General features: G+C 39.0%; 1 protein-coding gene across 2 annotated transcripts; it reads left to right on the top strand.

Moving 5' to 3' along the window:
* Window positions 1–827: 827 nt before the first annotated feature.
* Window positions 828–16,176, top strand: LOC101158282 (long-chain-fatty-acid--CoA ligase ACSBG2). Of its 2 annotated transcripts, none has more exons than XM_004072119.5 (16): window positions 828–1,035; window positions 4,465–4,614; window positions 5,436–5,510; window positions 5,606–5,718; window positions 8,666–8,949; window positions 10,551–10,639; window positions 10,983–11,103; window positions 11,218–11,298; window positions 11,420–11,569; window positions 12,196–12,363; window positions 12,620–12,801; window positions 12,928–13,158; window positions 13,390–13,607; window positions 14,484–14,623; window positions 14,699–14,942; window positions 15,134–16,176. In XM_004072119.5, exons 3-16 carry the CDS (start codon window positions 5,446–5,448, stop codon window positions 15,223–15,225), a joined length of 2,178 nt encoding a protein of 725 aa, XP_004072167.2. In that variant the 5' UTR covers window positions 828–1,035; window positions 4,465–4,614; window positions 5,436–5,445; the 3' UTR covers window positions 15,226–16,176. The 2 variants fall into 2 exon arrangements, with proteins under 2 accessions (XP_004072167.2, XP_020561365.1); XM_020705706.3 differs by lacking the exon at window positions 828–1,035 and adding an exon at window positions 4,208–4,388.
* The last annotated feature ends 306 nt before the right edge of the window (window positions 16,177–16,482 follow it).

The raw sequence follows: 16,482 nt of genomic DNA, 5'->3' as shown, positions 1-16,482 counted from the left end.
AAGTTTGATTTAAGAGAAAAAAAGCTAACATTTTTAAATTATGGGTTTATTTTTTAAAGACATAAACATGAAAACATTCTTGTTTTTTATGTTGTCTGTCCAGTTAGGTTCTAGCACCTTTTTGTAGATTAAATTAATCCTTTTTGGAACTTTTTCTTCTTCTTCAAACTTTCAGATTGAGACTAAAATATTATATTTAGTTTCTTTGTATTTCAATTTGAGAACCTTAAGGTGAAGTTCCACTACACTCTTATTGAGTCCTTCTGGTCTGCCTCCAGGGTGAATCCTTGGTCACTATAATTAGGGGGAGCAACCAGATCCTCCCTTTTTCTGCTATAATATACCAACTTAAGATAAATGGGTTGTTCAGTTAACAACTTCTATTTTTTTCTGTCTGGACAGTGTGGAAACAAAGAAAACTGCAAGGCTTTCTGTCTTAATTAACCTAATTTTTTTTGGTGTCCTGTTTTTTTTTTAGAAAGATATTTTGGTTACTGGTTCAGGATGTAGATATGTGCAGAATTTAAATGTTATTTTCTTGATCGTGATCGTGAAGATTTGACGGCTGTGTGATGCCAAATAGTTTAGGCATGAATTGGACACCATAGCTGTGTTGGTTTTTTAGAGGTTACAGGCCTTGATTGAAACAACTAAGAAGGTTTTTAGAGTCTGTTTGCGTATCCAGCAGGCAGAAGTGACAATACTTAAATGTCACCTCAGGCAGAGCTTTTGGCTTGATGACAAAACACACATTTAATAAATAAGGGAACGCAGCTAACATCCACACGGTGAGTTGGTCAATGACCCGACACACTAGAAAACAGGAACTTAAACACACGAAACATGAGACAAGAGGAAACAATCAGAGACCAAGCTGCGAGGTCAAACAAAAGGGGAATTAAAACCTGTCTTAAAATCAAACTGGTAGAACACCTGTACCAGACTGCCGAGCCTGACAACATTTTAGTTTGAGGAACCCGGTCCGCCGCGTGGAACTGTTGCGCCAAGCCGCATCCTTTTCAGCACCAGCGCGGGGTGAGTGGTTCTCTGCTGAGGAGGCAGAACGCAGCTTCTTCCCCCCTCCGCTCACGCGAACGCGCGCGGCTCGCTTTCGGGGACACTTCAATTAAGCGCGCGACGAACACACTTGGTGCATCTGTGAGATTCGGGTTTCTTTGCCAAAGGAGCAGAAAACACAACCCTCCGAGACTTTATTTATCTACAACATGTCGGGCAATAGATTATCGCAGACAAAGCAGCGTTTATAAATATTTGCAGCCTGATGAGAGAGGATTTAAGACAACCAAAGTCAGAGAACATCAACGCGCTGTCACCCAATTACGCACACATTACGCACAAGCTGACTAATTGTGCCAAAATGAGCGTTTTCGCATATATGCTTGTGCGTAAAAGTGAGTAAAATAAAAACACCTCCTTAGGTTAAAACGTGTGTTTTAATTTTTAATTTTTAAAAGAACTATACTTACTGGTCAATGTAAGAAAAGTCTGTCCGCGCAGGAAAACTGCTAAACAGGTTTTGCCAAAATGTTACTTTCATTTCTGAAGGGTTTTTCCAGACAGGCTATAATTCATGTAAAGTAACACGTTTCAAGTTAAATAATGTTTTAAAAGACTCAATAGAATATTAAGATATAATTTCAACAGTATTTCTTTATATGTTGATAGAAACAACAGCAACAGTCGTTTTCTGCTTTTTTTTTATTTGATTGTTATCACACTGTTCTGTGTTGTTCTAGATTCATTACATGTATGTGCAAATGTTTGTATGCTTGCTAAACCTGCAGGACCTCAATTTTCGTACAGATCTTTATCTTGATATAAGCTGTATTTGAAGACTTTTAAAGGTCCAAATTTGTAGACGCCCAGTTGTAAAACGGCACCATACGATCTTAAAAGATAAAATTCCATTGAGTGAACAGGTTTCCCTTTTTATTCAAGACAATACATAAACATAGAGAACTCTCTTGGTAATGTGTGATGTTGGTTCTCCTCAAAACCAAGTAGAAAGTGTTCTCACTTCTGCAGAAAGGAGACGCTGTTCTTCATGACTCTTATCTACAGGTACACTGCACATGCACAAACTGATAACATTTATCTTGTTACTTGTTTTCTTGCCACTCTAAAAGAGTCTGTTAACCTTCTTCAGTGAACAATTTAAAAACAACAGAGCTTTATTTTACAATTTTAACTTTTCTAAACTATTGACTGTAGCCCATACAAGTTTCTATCAAAATAAAATCCACCCTGTGTCTATTAAGATCCTCCTGCTGCAACAGATTTTGAATAAAAAATACAAGTCAAATGTGGCATTTTCTATTTTTTATAATCTATAAATGTAAATGCAATTATATTCTCTGAACATCAGCCAGACCCTGTTGTGCAGGAGAAGATTTTGCGTTTAAGGCTAATTCTTATTATAAACCTCTTTGACTGCATGAGGATTAAACATTTTAACATAATTTTCTCTGTTATCTTACATGTTGAAAATGTAAACATAAGTGAAACTATCATGGTTGCCCTCTAGTGGTGTTTCTTTTGGTTACAATTCTGGAAGGTTAGCTGTGGTCCCTCCTTAATTGATCCCAGCTGCCTGCAATCATGTTGCTTCCTGTTTAAGTTGTGTTCTTTCTGTGTTTTGTGTTGGAGTGTCTTCTCTGTTTGGTTCCTGGTCGGTTCAAGTAAATGCTCAAAACTCGATGGAGTTGGCTGAGTCTTCCTGCTTCTAAGTTTAATCCTCTCTGACCACCCAGAACAGAAAAAAACTTTTATAGCTTAAACAAATTAACCAAAACTACAAAATTGTTGTTTTGAATAAAGAGCCCCATTGGAGGAATAAAAGATGAGCCTCCCGTTGCAGTGAATATAAAGTTTTTTCTTTAAAATTTTGTTTCTAAAGAAAACCACACTCAAATCATTTGTGTGTGTGTGTGTGCTGCAAAGATTCAGTCTTAAACCACCTTAAAATTATTCTAGTTTATGCAAGTCTTTCTTCTTCTGTGCTGCCTTTAATGCAACATATAGAGTAGTAGGGATGCTTAAAATAGTTTTCAAATTTTCTGATAAAAACTTCTATTTAGCTTGTTAGAATCTTGTTTAACATTTGTCTTAGAATAGATGTAGTGGATTTTGTTGTTTTTGTGTCTTCTTTGGGTTCTCCTTATGGCAGGGAGTTTCTCTGCCAAGTGGGTTTCTTTCTGTATTTGTCTCATTCTGGTTTTGGCTCCCTCAATAAATCTGTTTCTGATTACAAATCCTTTTTATTCATCTATTAAAATTGAATGTTACCTTCCACATTTGTCCATTTGAATGTAGAGAAAGTAATTCCTTCAGTTGTTTGATAATTTACATAAATTAAGTTCATGTAATTTTGCCTATTGTGATGTGATCTACTCTAAATCAGACTAAAACCTTGAGTTGCTGGAAGATAATTGGACTGTAACAACATTATTTCTATTATTTTTGCAGGGTCTGATGTATTTGCATGGGACCTTGAGACAAACTTGTCTATAAATAGGTGCCTAGTTATTGAACAGATTTAAACTGAATAATGTAGATGTGGTGAATTAATATTCCTGACAGACACTGCAAAGGTTTCAGTAATGAACCTCCTGCAATAAAAAAAAACTAGTTAAAACTTAGTAAAAATGATATCTGAAAAGGCTATCGAGCTTTTGTGAAATAATCAAGTTAGAAATCTGATAACTGCGGCATTAACGGCGTCTTATCGGAGAGTAAAGTGCATTTAAACCCCATTGGTGTTAGTGCGTTTGTTTGAATTCCAGTTTTAGATGACCACTTTTTTATGAAGTTCCACTCAAATCATTCACAGCCCCCTGGGAGGAGCAGATGGGGTGTGGAAGAAGGCAGTTGTGGTGTGACCGGGTGGTATGATTCTCTGGCCTTGCAGTCAAAGCGAGGTTACTGCGTGTCACTGAAGACAGTTCAACTTTACTCCATATTTAGTAACAGAGCAGCGGTCAGCCCCTGCTTAAAACGATAAGAGAATTTAGGATAAAGAAAAACACAAGTGCATCCTCAGATGTTCTAGATAAGTTGAGCAGCTGGTCTTTCATGGTCCAAAGTCTCACCCGTTCTTGTAGACAACTTATCTGATTGAATCATTTCTCCATGGAGCACAATTGATAATGAAGAACAAATTTGAACTGATAAAGGTTTACTTAACACTGGGGTTTTATAACCCCTCCATGGGATCCATGAATGCCCCCTCTGCTGACACTCACCCTGTTACCAAGGACAACAGTCGTCAGCATCTGACATTAAAACAAACTCTCGGTTTCTGCAGCTGATTGATGTGTTCATGCGTCTCAGGATTCAGGACTCGTCACCTTGACGAGATGCAACCTTTGGTCGGTTCGTTGGATCTTTAACGTCTCTTTACAGGCTCAGCATAGGTCGCTCAGTGGATTGTGTAAATGTTTCCAGATCCGGGTGAGGCAGGAAAACCCACAGCTATACTTTCCCCTTCGAGGGCAAAAGTCCAGAACCAGATCAGGGCAAAGGTGGACCCAGCTTTGTGCTCCACCTGACGTGCTGCTGTCAAGTTGATGCCACTCAACTCTTTAAGAGAAGGAGGTAAGCTGACATTTCTATATGTTCCTTTATGTTTTTGTTTTTTTGTTTTTTTCACATTCAAGGACAGGAAATCCATCCGGACACATTCAAATTGCTTTCTTTTTGAAAAGATTTTGTTTCTCTACAAGAATTTTCCCTGGAAATGCAAGCTGCACACAATACACTTTGATCCAAATGACTGGGACTGACATTTTGTTCTTGGCAGAGCACTTTGAATGAGATTTGTACAAATTAGAGCAAAGATATTTATTGCCAAACTGCACTTTTGCAAATTGTTGGTTCAGAGAAATCAGAGTTCAGACTAAAGTTCTGCTGTCTCTGCGGGTTTTAATCTAAGGCAGACTCTATTGATTATGTGTTTTTACACTTGGAAGTAAAGGAAGCACATTTTTATCCTCAGAACTTATTCAATAAGGGTTTAAAAATGCAAAAAAATAACATTTTAAACATTTTTTTCACCTCCAGCTCTGTTTTTTAGTGTTTTATTGCTTTGTAGTTATTTAAAATTTGGTTTTTGGAACAAACTCACATAAGATTTCTTTATTTTTGGGTCAAAGGTGGTTTGATCCTAAATTTTTGCAGTCAGAGGGTAAAGCAATGCCTCCTGGGACGACATCAAGCGTTTCAACATTAGGAGCACCACTACACAGCAGTCAGCGGTCACGCAGAGCTGACCTGTTGCAATGACTTTAAGCAATGTCAGAGCTGTATAAATGAACAGAGTGGAACTGTTTTGTAACAGATAACCTTATCTGCTCAGAGAGTCCTCCATGGACAACATTTGAAATGTTCTAGCACTGATTTCATTCTACTGTTTGAAGCAAATGCAAGATGAGCGCCACAGGAGAATCAATCCTAAGCAACGGTGTCGCAGCCATGGATCTTCACGCTGACAGGTTTGTGAAATCATTGTGAAATAGAGGAAATGTCTGAACTTGTACAGGTTTATTTGTTCAGGCTAAAAAGATGTCCTTCCTTGTCATTTTCTCAGCATCCCTCCAGATTCAGAGATCTCTGTCAACCAGAACCAGAAACCTCCTCCAGCACCAGCTCAAAAGCTCGCTTCCCCAGACGCGAAGGAAGTCGCTGAAGGTCTTTCAACAGGTAAGACACGAGATGACAGTTAGGATCTGATGTTAAAAGCTACCACAGAACTACAGAAAAGTTGAATTAAATTATTTTTGTGGTCCTAAATGTTGGGCATTGAAAGTAACAAAATGTTAAAACATAAAGATATCAAACAATTTTGCTCTAAAATTGTGTATAAATGTGTTTTTATCTGTGATAATCATATATTTCAGAGAGATCTGTGCACTCAGAAAAGACATAAGTGAAATGTTGGATTTTTTGTGATTTAGCCTTAAAAAACTAAACTTTGAATTTAGTAAGGGTATTTTCTATTGAGTTAGTTCTTTGTTTATGGGATCAAAATTTGTTTGTGTGGTCTATAATGTTTTAAAGTCTCACTTCGATCATCTTTTAATGTGTTTTCAAATTTTCCCCAGTGGAAAATGCTGATTTTAGCCAAAAGCAAAATAACCCTATAGAATTTTACGCAGAGATCATTAGAATTTTGCCTCTGGGTTGTGGGACTGTTGGCCTGGAGCAACCACACCCTTGTTTTCCGACATCTTCTGTATACATGCGCTCTCACTAGCTTACAGCCCCTCACACCCCCAACCTAATATTATCAATGCAACAAAAATGGTGAGCAATATAGGAGCTATCCAGATTCCAACTCAGACGAGGAAAACAAAGACGTACATGGATCTAGACGTCTGTAAGTGGATGCATCAGGATATAGCAGAGCAGGGAGCTTGTGGCCCACCAACTCTAGCATCAGCTAAAAGCTTTTTCTAACAGCATCTTTTAATCTTCTCCTGATTCACAGCGATTTAAATAAAGAAATACTCAAAAACACAATTTTAAACAATAATAATAATAATAATAATAAATTTTATTTAGAATGCGCTTTACATTTTAGATAAAATCCCAAAGCGCTACAATGGAGGCAGAAATAAAAATGACTTACAATAAGAACAAGGTAAGACAAAAATAAAACAACAATGAAAGTACTAAAAAGCATTATTAAAAAGAAAAGTTTTTAAGCCTTTTTTGAATGTGCCAAGGCTTTGTGGGGCTCTGAGGGATTGTGGAAGATTGTTCCAGAGTCGAGGGGCAGCAGCCTGAAAGGCTCTGTCTCCCATAGTGGTTAGCCTGGTCCTTGGCTGATGAAGGCAGTGTGTGAAATTGGAACGGAGGAGTCGTGAAGTGGCGTGCAGGGAAAGGAGCTCACTGAGGTAGGCAGGGGCAGTTCCATGGACGCATTGGTAGGTGAGGAGACAGAGTTTGTATTGAATTCTGGAACGAATGGGTAACCAGTGAAGTGACTGAAGGACAGGAGTGATGTGGTCAAATTTGCGTCTCCTTGTCAGGACCCTAGCAGCGCAGTTTTGGATGTGCTGGAGCTTTTCCAGGCTCCTGCCAGGAATCCCAACAAGGAGAGCATTGCAGTAATCTAGTCTGGAGGAGACAAAAGCATGGATTAGTTTTTCTGCATCAGACTGGGTTAGTGAGGGGCGGAGCTTTGCAATGTTTTTCAGATGGAAAAAAGAGACTTTGGAGAGGTGACGTATATGATGATCAAATGTTAGAGTAGAATCGATTTTGACACCAAGATTTATCACAGGTGAAGAAAGTGGAATGTTGTGACCAGAGACCAGAATGCTTTTGGTGGAGGATGTTTTGATCTGGTGAGGGGTACCGATTAATATGGCTTCAGTCTTGTTGCTGTTGAACTGGAGAGAGTTTTCAGCCATCCATGCTTCTATCTCCTCGAGACATGCCTGGAGGGCAGAAGAAGTTATGGTGGGAGTGGAATTCATTTTTACATATAATTGTGTGTCGTCGGCGTAACAGTGGAATGAAATGTTGTGTTTACGAATGATTTGTCCAAGTGGAGATATGTAGATGGTAAAGAGTGAAGGTCCAAGAACAGAGCCTTGAGGAACTCCGCAGGTGACTGTGTGTGTGTGGGATTTAGCATTTCCCAGAGCCACATATTCTGTCCTGTTTGTGAGATATGATTTAAACCAGTTGAGTATGTTCCCAGAGAGTCCAACAGTAGTATGAAGACGGTTAAGGAGAATGCCGTGATCCACAGTGTCAAATGCAGCTGATAGGTCAAGAAGGATGAGTAGAGATGGGGAGCCCTGGTCCGCAGCCATGAGTAGGTCATTCATGACTCGGACCAGGGCTGTCTCTGTACTGTGAGCTGGCCGGAAGCCAGACTGAAATTTTTCATACAAGCTGTGCGTTGAGAGATGATGGTGGAGCTGAGCGGCGACAACTTTTTCAAGAACCTTGGACAGGAATGGTAGGTTGGAAATGGGTCTATAGTTTGCCAAGTTATCAGGGTCCAAACATGATTTTTCTTTACGTATGTCCTCCATCATAAGAAAAATGCCACAAGAACGTGTTAAAAACACCATAACACATGATTTTTATTGGAGTGGGTCTTAAAAGGCTGTGCTGGCTGGAAGAGCAGAAGTTTTCCCTCAATGAGAGATGTGTAAAACTATTTTTTTCTCCCCTTGATCATTTGGTACGGAGCCTAATTTCAGTTGACATCTTCAGGCTATATAAATTTGCAATTATTTTTTTATCTTAGAAAAAGCTAATAAAAGTGAAACCAGAATTTATTTCTTATACCCAGAGCTGCAGATTTAACACAACATAAAATAAAAACCAAAGAAAATCATGCACAACTCGTTTTTTGCTTCACTAAGCCTGATGGAGATGAATCACATTCTGTACTTTTTCTCTTTGCTCTGTATCAGATGACAGCTAAGCCTTCCTCCCTTACAGACATCAGCAAATCAGGTTACTCATGTGCAGAGCAGCAAGGCTTTAGGAATGTGTCCACACCTTTTTTTTTTTTACACCGCAGATCTTCCTCAAAAGCAATCCTGCAGTCTTTGAGCTAGGTAGCAGGTGTTTTCTAAGCCGAGAATGGCGGGAGTGCGTAACTGTCCCTGCTGTCATGTTACAGAGGAGCCCAGGGTCGTTCCCATGTCGACACAGAGTCTGGCAACAACCTTGGCCCCTGCCGACAAGCTGTGGAGCGCCAGCAGAGACAAGGCGGTCAATCTGAGGATGGAGGCGTCTGGTCCGGGCTCAGAGACCCCAGTCACGATTCATCAGATGTTTCTGGAGACGGTGGAGAGGAGCGGGGACCAAACCGCTTTGGTCTTCAAAGAAGACGGCCAGACGGCATCTCTCACCTGGAGGCAGTACTATGAGCAGTGTCGTGCAGCGGCCAAAAGCTTCCTGAAGGTCTGTAACTGGATTCAGATAGGAAAATATGGAAATTCTGTTTCAGCTTTTATTTGCACCTCAATCAATCATGAAGTTGCTAAACTGCTCCAAAAGATATTCAGATTTTTTGCATGTTTCGATTAAAAAAGACATCTTTAATGTTTGTAAATAAACTAATGTGGTCCCAGATTCCCTGAAAGGAGGAATAAAACACAGAAATATATATTTAATATGGCCAAATAAGCACTATTTAATAAGCACTTCATCAAACTTTAATTGCTTGTGGATCTTAGTCCCAAGCAAGATCCAGGAGAGGGGCTGAAAGGTGAAGGAAAGGAAGTCTCAGAAGCTCTGAAATAGGGATGCAGGGTTGGCTGCAGGACCTCCAGCTGCTGGAAAAACTTCATTCCATTCATTAAATTGTCACTAAGAACTGAACTAAAACCACAGTTTGGATACAGCAGCTCAAACTGCTCCGTTGTTGTGGCCTAAAGCTTCGTGAAACCCGTCAAGTCGCAGGCGATGTTTGTGTTTATACAGACATGGCGTGGTGTCAAGAAGTTGTTGTGCTGTTATAGTGGTTGTGCAGTTTTAGAGCAAATGTTAAGGAAACCCTGAGTAAAATGACAAAATGCTGTTTCAAACATTCAGGGAGTTCTTCATCATGTGACTCAAGCTCTATTTAAAGAGATTGTTTCACAATTTTTTCTGTTTCCAAGTTAATCTTTAAGTTTGACTTTGTTTGTCTCATCGCGTATGTTTTTAATCTGCAGTGCATCTCCTTTGCGATCTACTGTGCATCTGTGCATAAGGGTGCATCTTAAATAGCCTCCAGGACAAAAACTGAACTGACTTGTTCTTTTTTTCCTGAATAAAGGGGATACAATTATTTCTGTTGGTTTGCAGCTTCTTTGTTTGTTTGCCGTTTTTGTCCAGCATGAAAGTGATGACGATTGTGTGGCTTGTTCTCAGGCTTGCTCTTGATCTTTGAGGCTTCACAAAACTGCCCTTTAACATGTATTCTTTAAAGACCCGCTCTTCTGTAATGAAGGAAAGAAATAATAGCAAGGACATTCAACAGACATTCAAAGTATGCACGCTACGAAAATGCTTTTTATTTTTGGTTTGTTTTCTTCTCTCAGATTTTTTAGTGGCTGAAATCTGTTTCTTTGGTTCACAGGCTTTAAGCAAAGACGTAGATTTCAGATTTTTATCCTCCAACGGTATTTGGGGATAAAAATGGAACGCCCTGTCTTTGCCTGCAGTAGCTGGGGAGGCTCTAGCATCCCGTGACCCCGAATGGGAAGAAGCGGGTTTAGAAAACGGATGGATGAATGGAATCCATTCTTAAGTAGCTTATCAGCGGCTTTTGTTTCCTGGTCTGAGTTTGTGTGGATTTGCTTGTGTTACACACACAAAAAAAAAACTTTAATTTCTGTTCTCGGTTTACTTTGTGGTGTGAGAACAGATGACAACAGGTGTGCGTTACATTCACAGCTCGCCTTACACCTTTTGTTTCACGGATCCAAAGAGACTTTAGAACGAGAACTACTCCTGAAAAAACAAAGAGGGCGCTGTGCTTCTGTGTCACTAACATGTCCATGCTCTCTGGTTTGCAGCTGGGCCTGGAACGTTTTCATGGCGTTGGGATTCTGGGGTTTAACTCCCCCGAGTGGTTCATTTCTGACATCGGCTGCATCTTTGCAGGGTAAGAAACCACAGATTCAGGTTAAGAACCTTCAGAATGTGAATTTTTATTTATAAAAAATTGATTTTTGCAAAGTTAAGCAGGGGATTTATTTAGATTTATTGGCTCACATGGTTGCTTAAGCAAACATGTTGGTGTTTATTGAACATTTTTATTGAGATAATAATTAACTTTCAATTGTTCTGGATTGAATGCACACTGAACATTCATGCCTTTTAAATCCATATTGAAAGACTGAATTTGTAATCATTGTCCAGGTCGTGTTAGACATTTAAGGCATGTTGGTAAATTATTAAAGGTGTGAGCAAAAGCACAGGAGATTGATCATGTTTTTCCGATGCAGTGGGTTGGCAGCCGGCATTTACACGACCAATTCCCCAGAGGCTTGCCAGTATGTGGCTGCCAACTGTGAGGCCAACATCCTGGTTGTGGAGAACCAGAAGCAGCTCGATAAAATCCTGCAGGTCAGATGTGTCCTCCATCAAAGAATCCCTCCACCGTGTGCTTTTTGAAAGCATCTAGAGGAGGAGGGGAGAACATTTATCTCATGCGTCTTTTCTTATCACTTCCCCTGTTAGGTTAAAGATCAGTTACCTCACCTGAAGGCTATTATCCAGTATAAAGGCAAGCTCCAACAGAAAACTTCAATCCTCTACTCAGTACGTTGCATCACTCTGTTGATCACACAAGATAAATCTACTGCATTTAATTCCTTAAAGCTTTTTTTCCACAAATGAAAACAAAACTACAGGTCAATATACTGTAGCTGTGTTTCTGTAGTGGGAAGAGTTCATGAAGGTTGGAGAGGACGTCTCAGACGAGCAGCTGAACGCCGTGATTGACAGCCAGCGAGCCAACGAGTGCTGCACCCTCATCTACACCTCTGGAACCACCGGCAACCCTAAAGGAGTCATGCTGAGCCAAGACAACGTGAGGACAACATTTGGGTTATTTTGGAAACTGCATCGAAATCTATCAGTTCGGAAAAGATAAAGCTAAAGAAGTCACACCTTATCTGTGCTGTTAAAAATAGAAACTTACATCTGTAAAATGACATTTAAGTATCTAAAAATCTATGTTCTTTACTCTTATCTTGAATCAGCACTTAACTCATGTTTTTAAATTAGAGTTTGTGGTTTTAGGAGGGTTTCAGAAGTTTTTTTCTTTAAATGACCAATAATTAAGTAAAAAAGTAGTTTAATAAATATGGTTATGACAGGAATTAATAATTAATAATTAAAGTTTAAAGCATAAAATTTAATTAAAAAAAAGGCTAAATAAGTTGTAGAAAATATCAGTATAGCTTTAGAACATCATCCAATGTTTTTATATAAAAAGAAAAAAGGTGCTTTTAAAATAAAGTTCTAAATCATGGATGTGAAGAGTACCTAACACAGAGCCTTGAGGAACACCGTCACTGATTTCTTTACTGACAATTCTACACTTAAAAGTTCAGTTTTCAGCTGGTCAAACTAAAAAAATCCAGATGTGGAGAGTCAGTTTTTGTGAGAAGTGACTGAATTTTGGGCTGAAGACTCTCTTATCTGTCCCAATAGATAACTTGGACGGCCCGTATTTCTTCTGGCTTGATTTGTAAAAACTACGGTCAGGAGATCCTGATCAGCTACCTGCCTCTGAGCCACGTTGCAGCCCAGATGGTTGACATTTGGATCAGCATGAGTTTTTCAGGAACCACCTACTTTGCAGAGCCAGATGCCCTCAAGGTAGGCATGATTTTGTATAAAAAATAAACTTTAATGGCTTATTTTATTCTGGATTCTTCCAACCTGCCTTTTTTCCAGCTGTCTCTGTCCTAACTCCTAACTAGATAGATCAAGCGATTCCATATTCTGATTGACAAAGCTCATCTGCTCAAGTGATCAGCTGGAATTGAGGAAGAGTTGGCTGGAAGAAATGCTGGTTGGTAGATTTCAAAGACCAGCATTGAAGGTCTGTTTTAATTCATGTTTCTCTTTTCAGGGTTCCCTGGTTAACACGCTGAAAGAAGCTCGACCAACTTGTTTTCTCGGGGTTCCCCGAGTGTGGGAGAAGATGCAGGAAGGGATGAGAGCTGGAGGAGAGAAGGCCTCCCCTCTGAAGAAGAGGGTGGCAGACTGGGCCAAGTCAATTGGGCTGCAGTACAACTACAGTGCAATGGAGGGGTGAGCTGGAGGATGTCTTTTTCATGTTTTTACTGGACTCAAATCCAGTTTTACAGTCATGTGTCATACCTTCATAGATACACAATGTCCTTGTTTATGTTGTGTACTTGCTTTTATGTGCTACAGGGAGAATTTGGTCCCTTGGGGCTTCATGTTGGCCAACAATCTGGTTTTTAAGAAAGTGCGTGCCGCCTTGGGCTTGGACCGCTGCAGGTACTGCTTCACGGGGGCGGCCCCGATCACCAAAGACACTTTGGAGTACTTCTTAAGCCTGAACATCCCAGTGAAGGAGCTTTATGGAATGAGCGAAAGCTCCGGCCCTCACACCGTCTCCATTGATGAGTACCGCATTGGAAGGTCAGCATGACGTCCTTTGTTGTTGGCACAGGCAGAGATACCTATCAGTTTGTAATTTGGAAGGTCCGTCCATCACATTACGCTTGTTATTCAGTTTGTAATTTGGGAAGTACACCTATCATAAAAAGCTAGTTTAGTTTGTATAAAATCTACCAACAAACTAAAAAATATGCAAACGTTTTGACCAGTAAAGCTGAAGTGAAGAGTGAAATGTCTCTGCCTGCTTTACAGTTGTGGAAAAGTAATTCCAGGCAGTAAAATAAAACTGAATAACCCAGATGAGGAAGGGAACGGAGAGGTGTGTTTCTGGGGTCGCAATGTCTTCATGGGTTACCTGAACATGCCTGACAAAACAGAAGAAGCTCTTGATGAGGACGGCTGGCTGCACTCGGGAGACCTGGGGAAATTTGACCAGGAAAACTTCCTGTACATCACTGGGAGGATCAAAGGTAAGAGGCAGTGCTGAACACCAGGGATTTGTGCATAAAAGGTTCAACAATAGCAAGGATTTGTATTGGTTGCTATTTATATCCTGTATTACTGTTTAGTGTTAGTTCAATTTTTGATTTTTTTTTTTTCATATTTTACGACGTTTGATAAGCTTGTTAACAAATTTATTAACAAAACTAATTACATTACAGCAGTTCAGAAAGTACAAACATAAGCCTCAAATGAACTGGTATCCCACCAAAAATTAATGTATATACCGGTACATATTTTAATTTATGAAAAGCAGCTGGAAAACTGCAGCAGTACAGCAAAAAATATGCAACAAATAAAAACTGTATTTAAAAGTTGTGGCCTATCAGTTTAACTTAACAGTGGTTTACTTCTCACTTAGAATGAGGAAGTTTTAAAGCTTTTTTGTGATACTGCACACAACACCATATCAAATTGTCTTAACTTTTTCTGTTCATTTTCATTCCTTTCACAATGAGTACATTGACATAAATCCACAAATCTTCATGACTGGAAAGGAGCAGTGAGAAAAATGAAATTCGGATTTCTATTTCTATTTCAAAGCTTATAGACTCACTCCAATGAAAATTGTCTTTTTGTTTTTTTTTAAATGTTCTTGCAGCATTTTTTTCGTGATGGAGAACATATATAGAGAAAATTAATCTTAAATTTCATTTCAGAGTATTTCTTTATTCAAATTGTAAATCAGGAGCAGATGGGAAAATGACGTTTATAAAAGAGCTAATTTGTTACCTAGAAAATTCACTTGGCACATTTGGAGAAGACCAAATGAAAATGGAGCACAGTACCAGCACAGTACAACTGTTTTTGGTATTAATCAGAATCCATTTGTCGTTTCTCTGCAGAGCTGATCATCACCGCCGGCGGTGAGAACATCCCTCCAGTGCCAATTGAGGATGCAGTGAAGAGTGAACTTCCTATCATCAGCAACACCATGCTAATTGGAGACAAGCTCAAGTTCCTCTCCATGCTGATCACACTTAAAGTAAGTGAGTCCCTGCAAACAGCCACAGCTGCTGCGTAATCACATGTACCTATGAACTGTCTTTTGCTTTTGCAGTGTGTCATGGATGACAACGGCGAGCCCTTGAATGAGCTGAGCTCAGAGGTTTTGGACTTCTGCCGGCGGCACAGTGTTACTGCCACCAAGGTGTCAGAGATCACAGCCAATAAGGAGCCTGCTATCTACAAAGCTATTCAGGAAGGCATAGATCGTGTCAACGCAAGATCGACGTCCAACGCCCAGAAAATCCAGAAGTGGGTCGTGCTGGAGCGAGATTTCTCTGTCGTTGGAGGAGAGCTGGGTCAGATTTTTAAACAGATGTTTTTTTTTCTCTTCTACTTTATCCTCAGGCCAAAGTTTGTTTACTATTAAAGCTTCACTCCAATAATCTTTTGATCTATCTAAAGAAATGTATTATGCAGAGAATAGAAACTAGATCTTTATCCTGAGATTTGTCATAAAAGAACTAAGATTTCTTCTTTTTTTGTGCAGGACCCACCTTGAAACTGAGAAGACCCATTGTTGTGAAAATGTACCAGGAAAAAATTAACGAACTGTACTCAGGAGCTGCAGAAAGACAGTAGACTGCAAGGCAGAGAGCAGAGGTGCTCATGGGAAATGTGGCCAGAAACAGAAGAGAGGTTTGTGTTGCCAAAAGCTGCGAGGACGGCTCTCTTTGTTTTGAATGTAAATCCACGTCACACAGTTTGACACCAACCGCACATGAAATAAAGGCAAAGCAGAGCCATTTTGTTCCCCAAACACAGTGGTGGGAGGTTCAAGGCCACTAAGTAAAGACAATAGGACGGGACGGTGCAGCTTAAATGAGTTCAAATGTTTACCTGCAAGAAAAAATTCTTAAAGACAACTCCAGAAACATTCCTGTTTTTTTTTTTTTTTTTTGGTGAAATACATTTGAATGCAGCCCAACTTTTAAATATTTTATTACATGTGCATCACATGGTCCCCATGACAACCAGGGGTTGAAGAAATATTTCTTGAAAAAACAAGAATGTCAGCTTTCACAACAAGTGCAATGAAGAATTATTCTGTATGTCTGAAATATTTGTTTTGAAATATTTATTTAGTGGTAGATTTTTCTTCATAAAGGGAAAAAAAGGCTGAATGCTGACATGTACTGTTTTCTGTTAAAATCATCATGTTTGTCAGTTTCAGCACATACAGTGCATGTGAAGGGGTACATTGTCAATGGAAATCAATCATATAAAACAAATAATTGCTGCTGAATTAAATATTTGTTAAATAATTGTAATATCTTCTCAATTTTTCTACAATTAAATCTGACTCTGAATCAATATTAAAGGTTGTTTAAATCAATTTATTATGTTATTTCAATTATTTTCAAAATAAGCAGAAATTGGTGAGCAAAGAACAAATGAAATAAATTAAATGTATTTGGTTGTTTTTTGAATATTTGTGATGTTTTTTCATATTGATACCGATACTATAAAAGCGCTGTAGTGATTTTCATTAGAAATTGAGAACCTGTTCAACTAAAAAATGCACAATATAAATCCTTGTACTGTGTCTTCATCCTCATTAACACTCCTGTTCACATTTTAATTATGTAGATTTTGCACTGCTTTTAATTATATATATTAACTTCATGGATCATCTCTGATATCTGGATTCTGAATGACACTGGAATTTCAAAGCAATCCAGATGTACCAAATATTGCAGTACCACAACCGACCACTAGAGGCTGCTTTTAGATGAGAGACATTTGTGAAATTTTGTGTTCATTCCTTAAAATAAGATGTTTCACTTTTCTTTTACAGGTTTATATATGAAATAACTCCATAGGTTTAGAACAACATGA

The sequence above is a fragment of the Oryzias latipes genome, chromosome 9, assembly GCF_053564925.1.
Source record: "Oryzias latipes strain Hd-rR chromosome 9, Olatipes_Hd-rR_3.1".
NCBI lineage: Eukaryota > Metazoa > Chordata > Actinopteri > Beloniformes > Adrianichthyidae > Oryzias > Oryzias latipes.
This window is presented reverse-complemented; position numbering and strand designations above follow the sequence as displayed.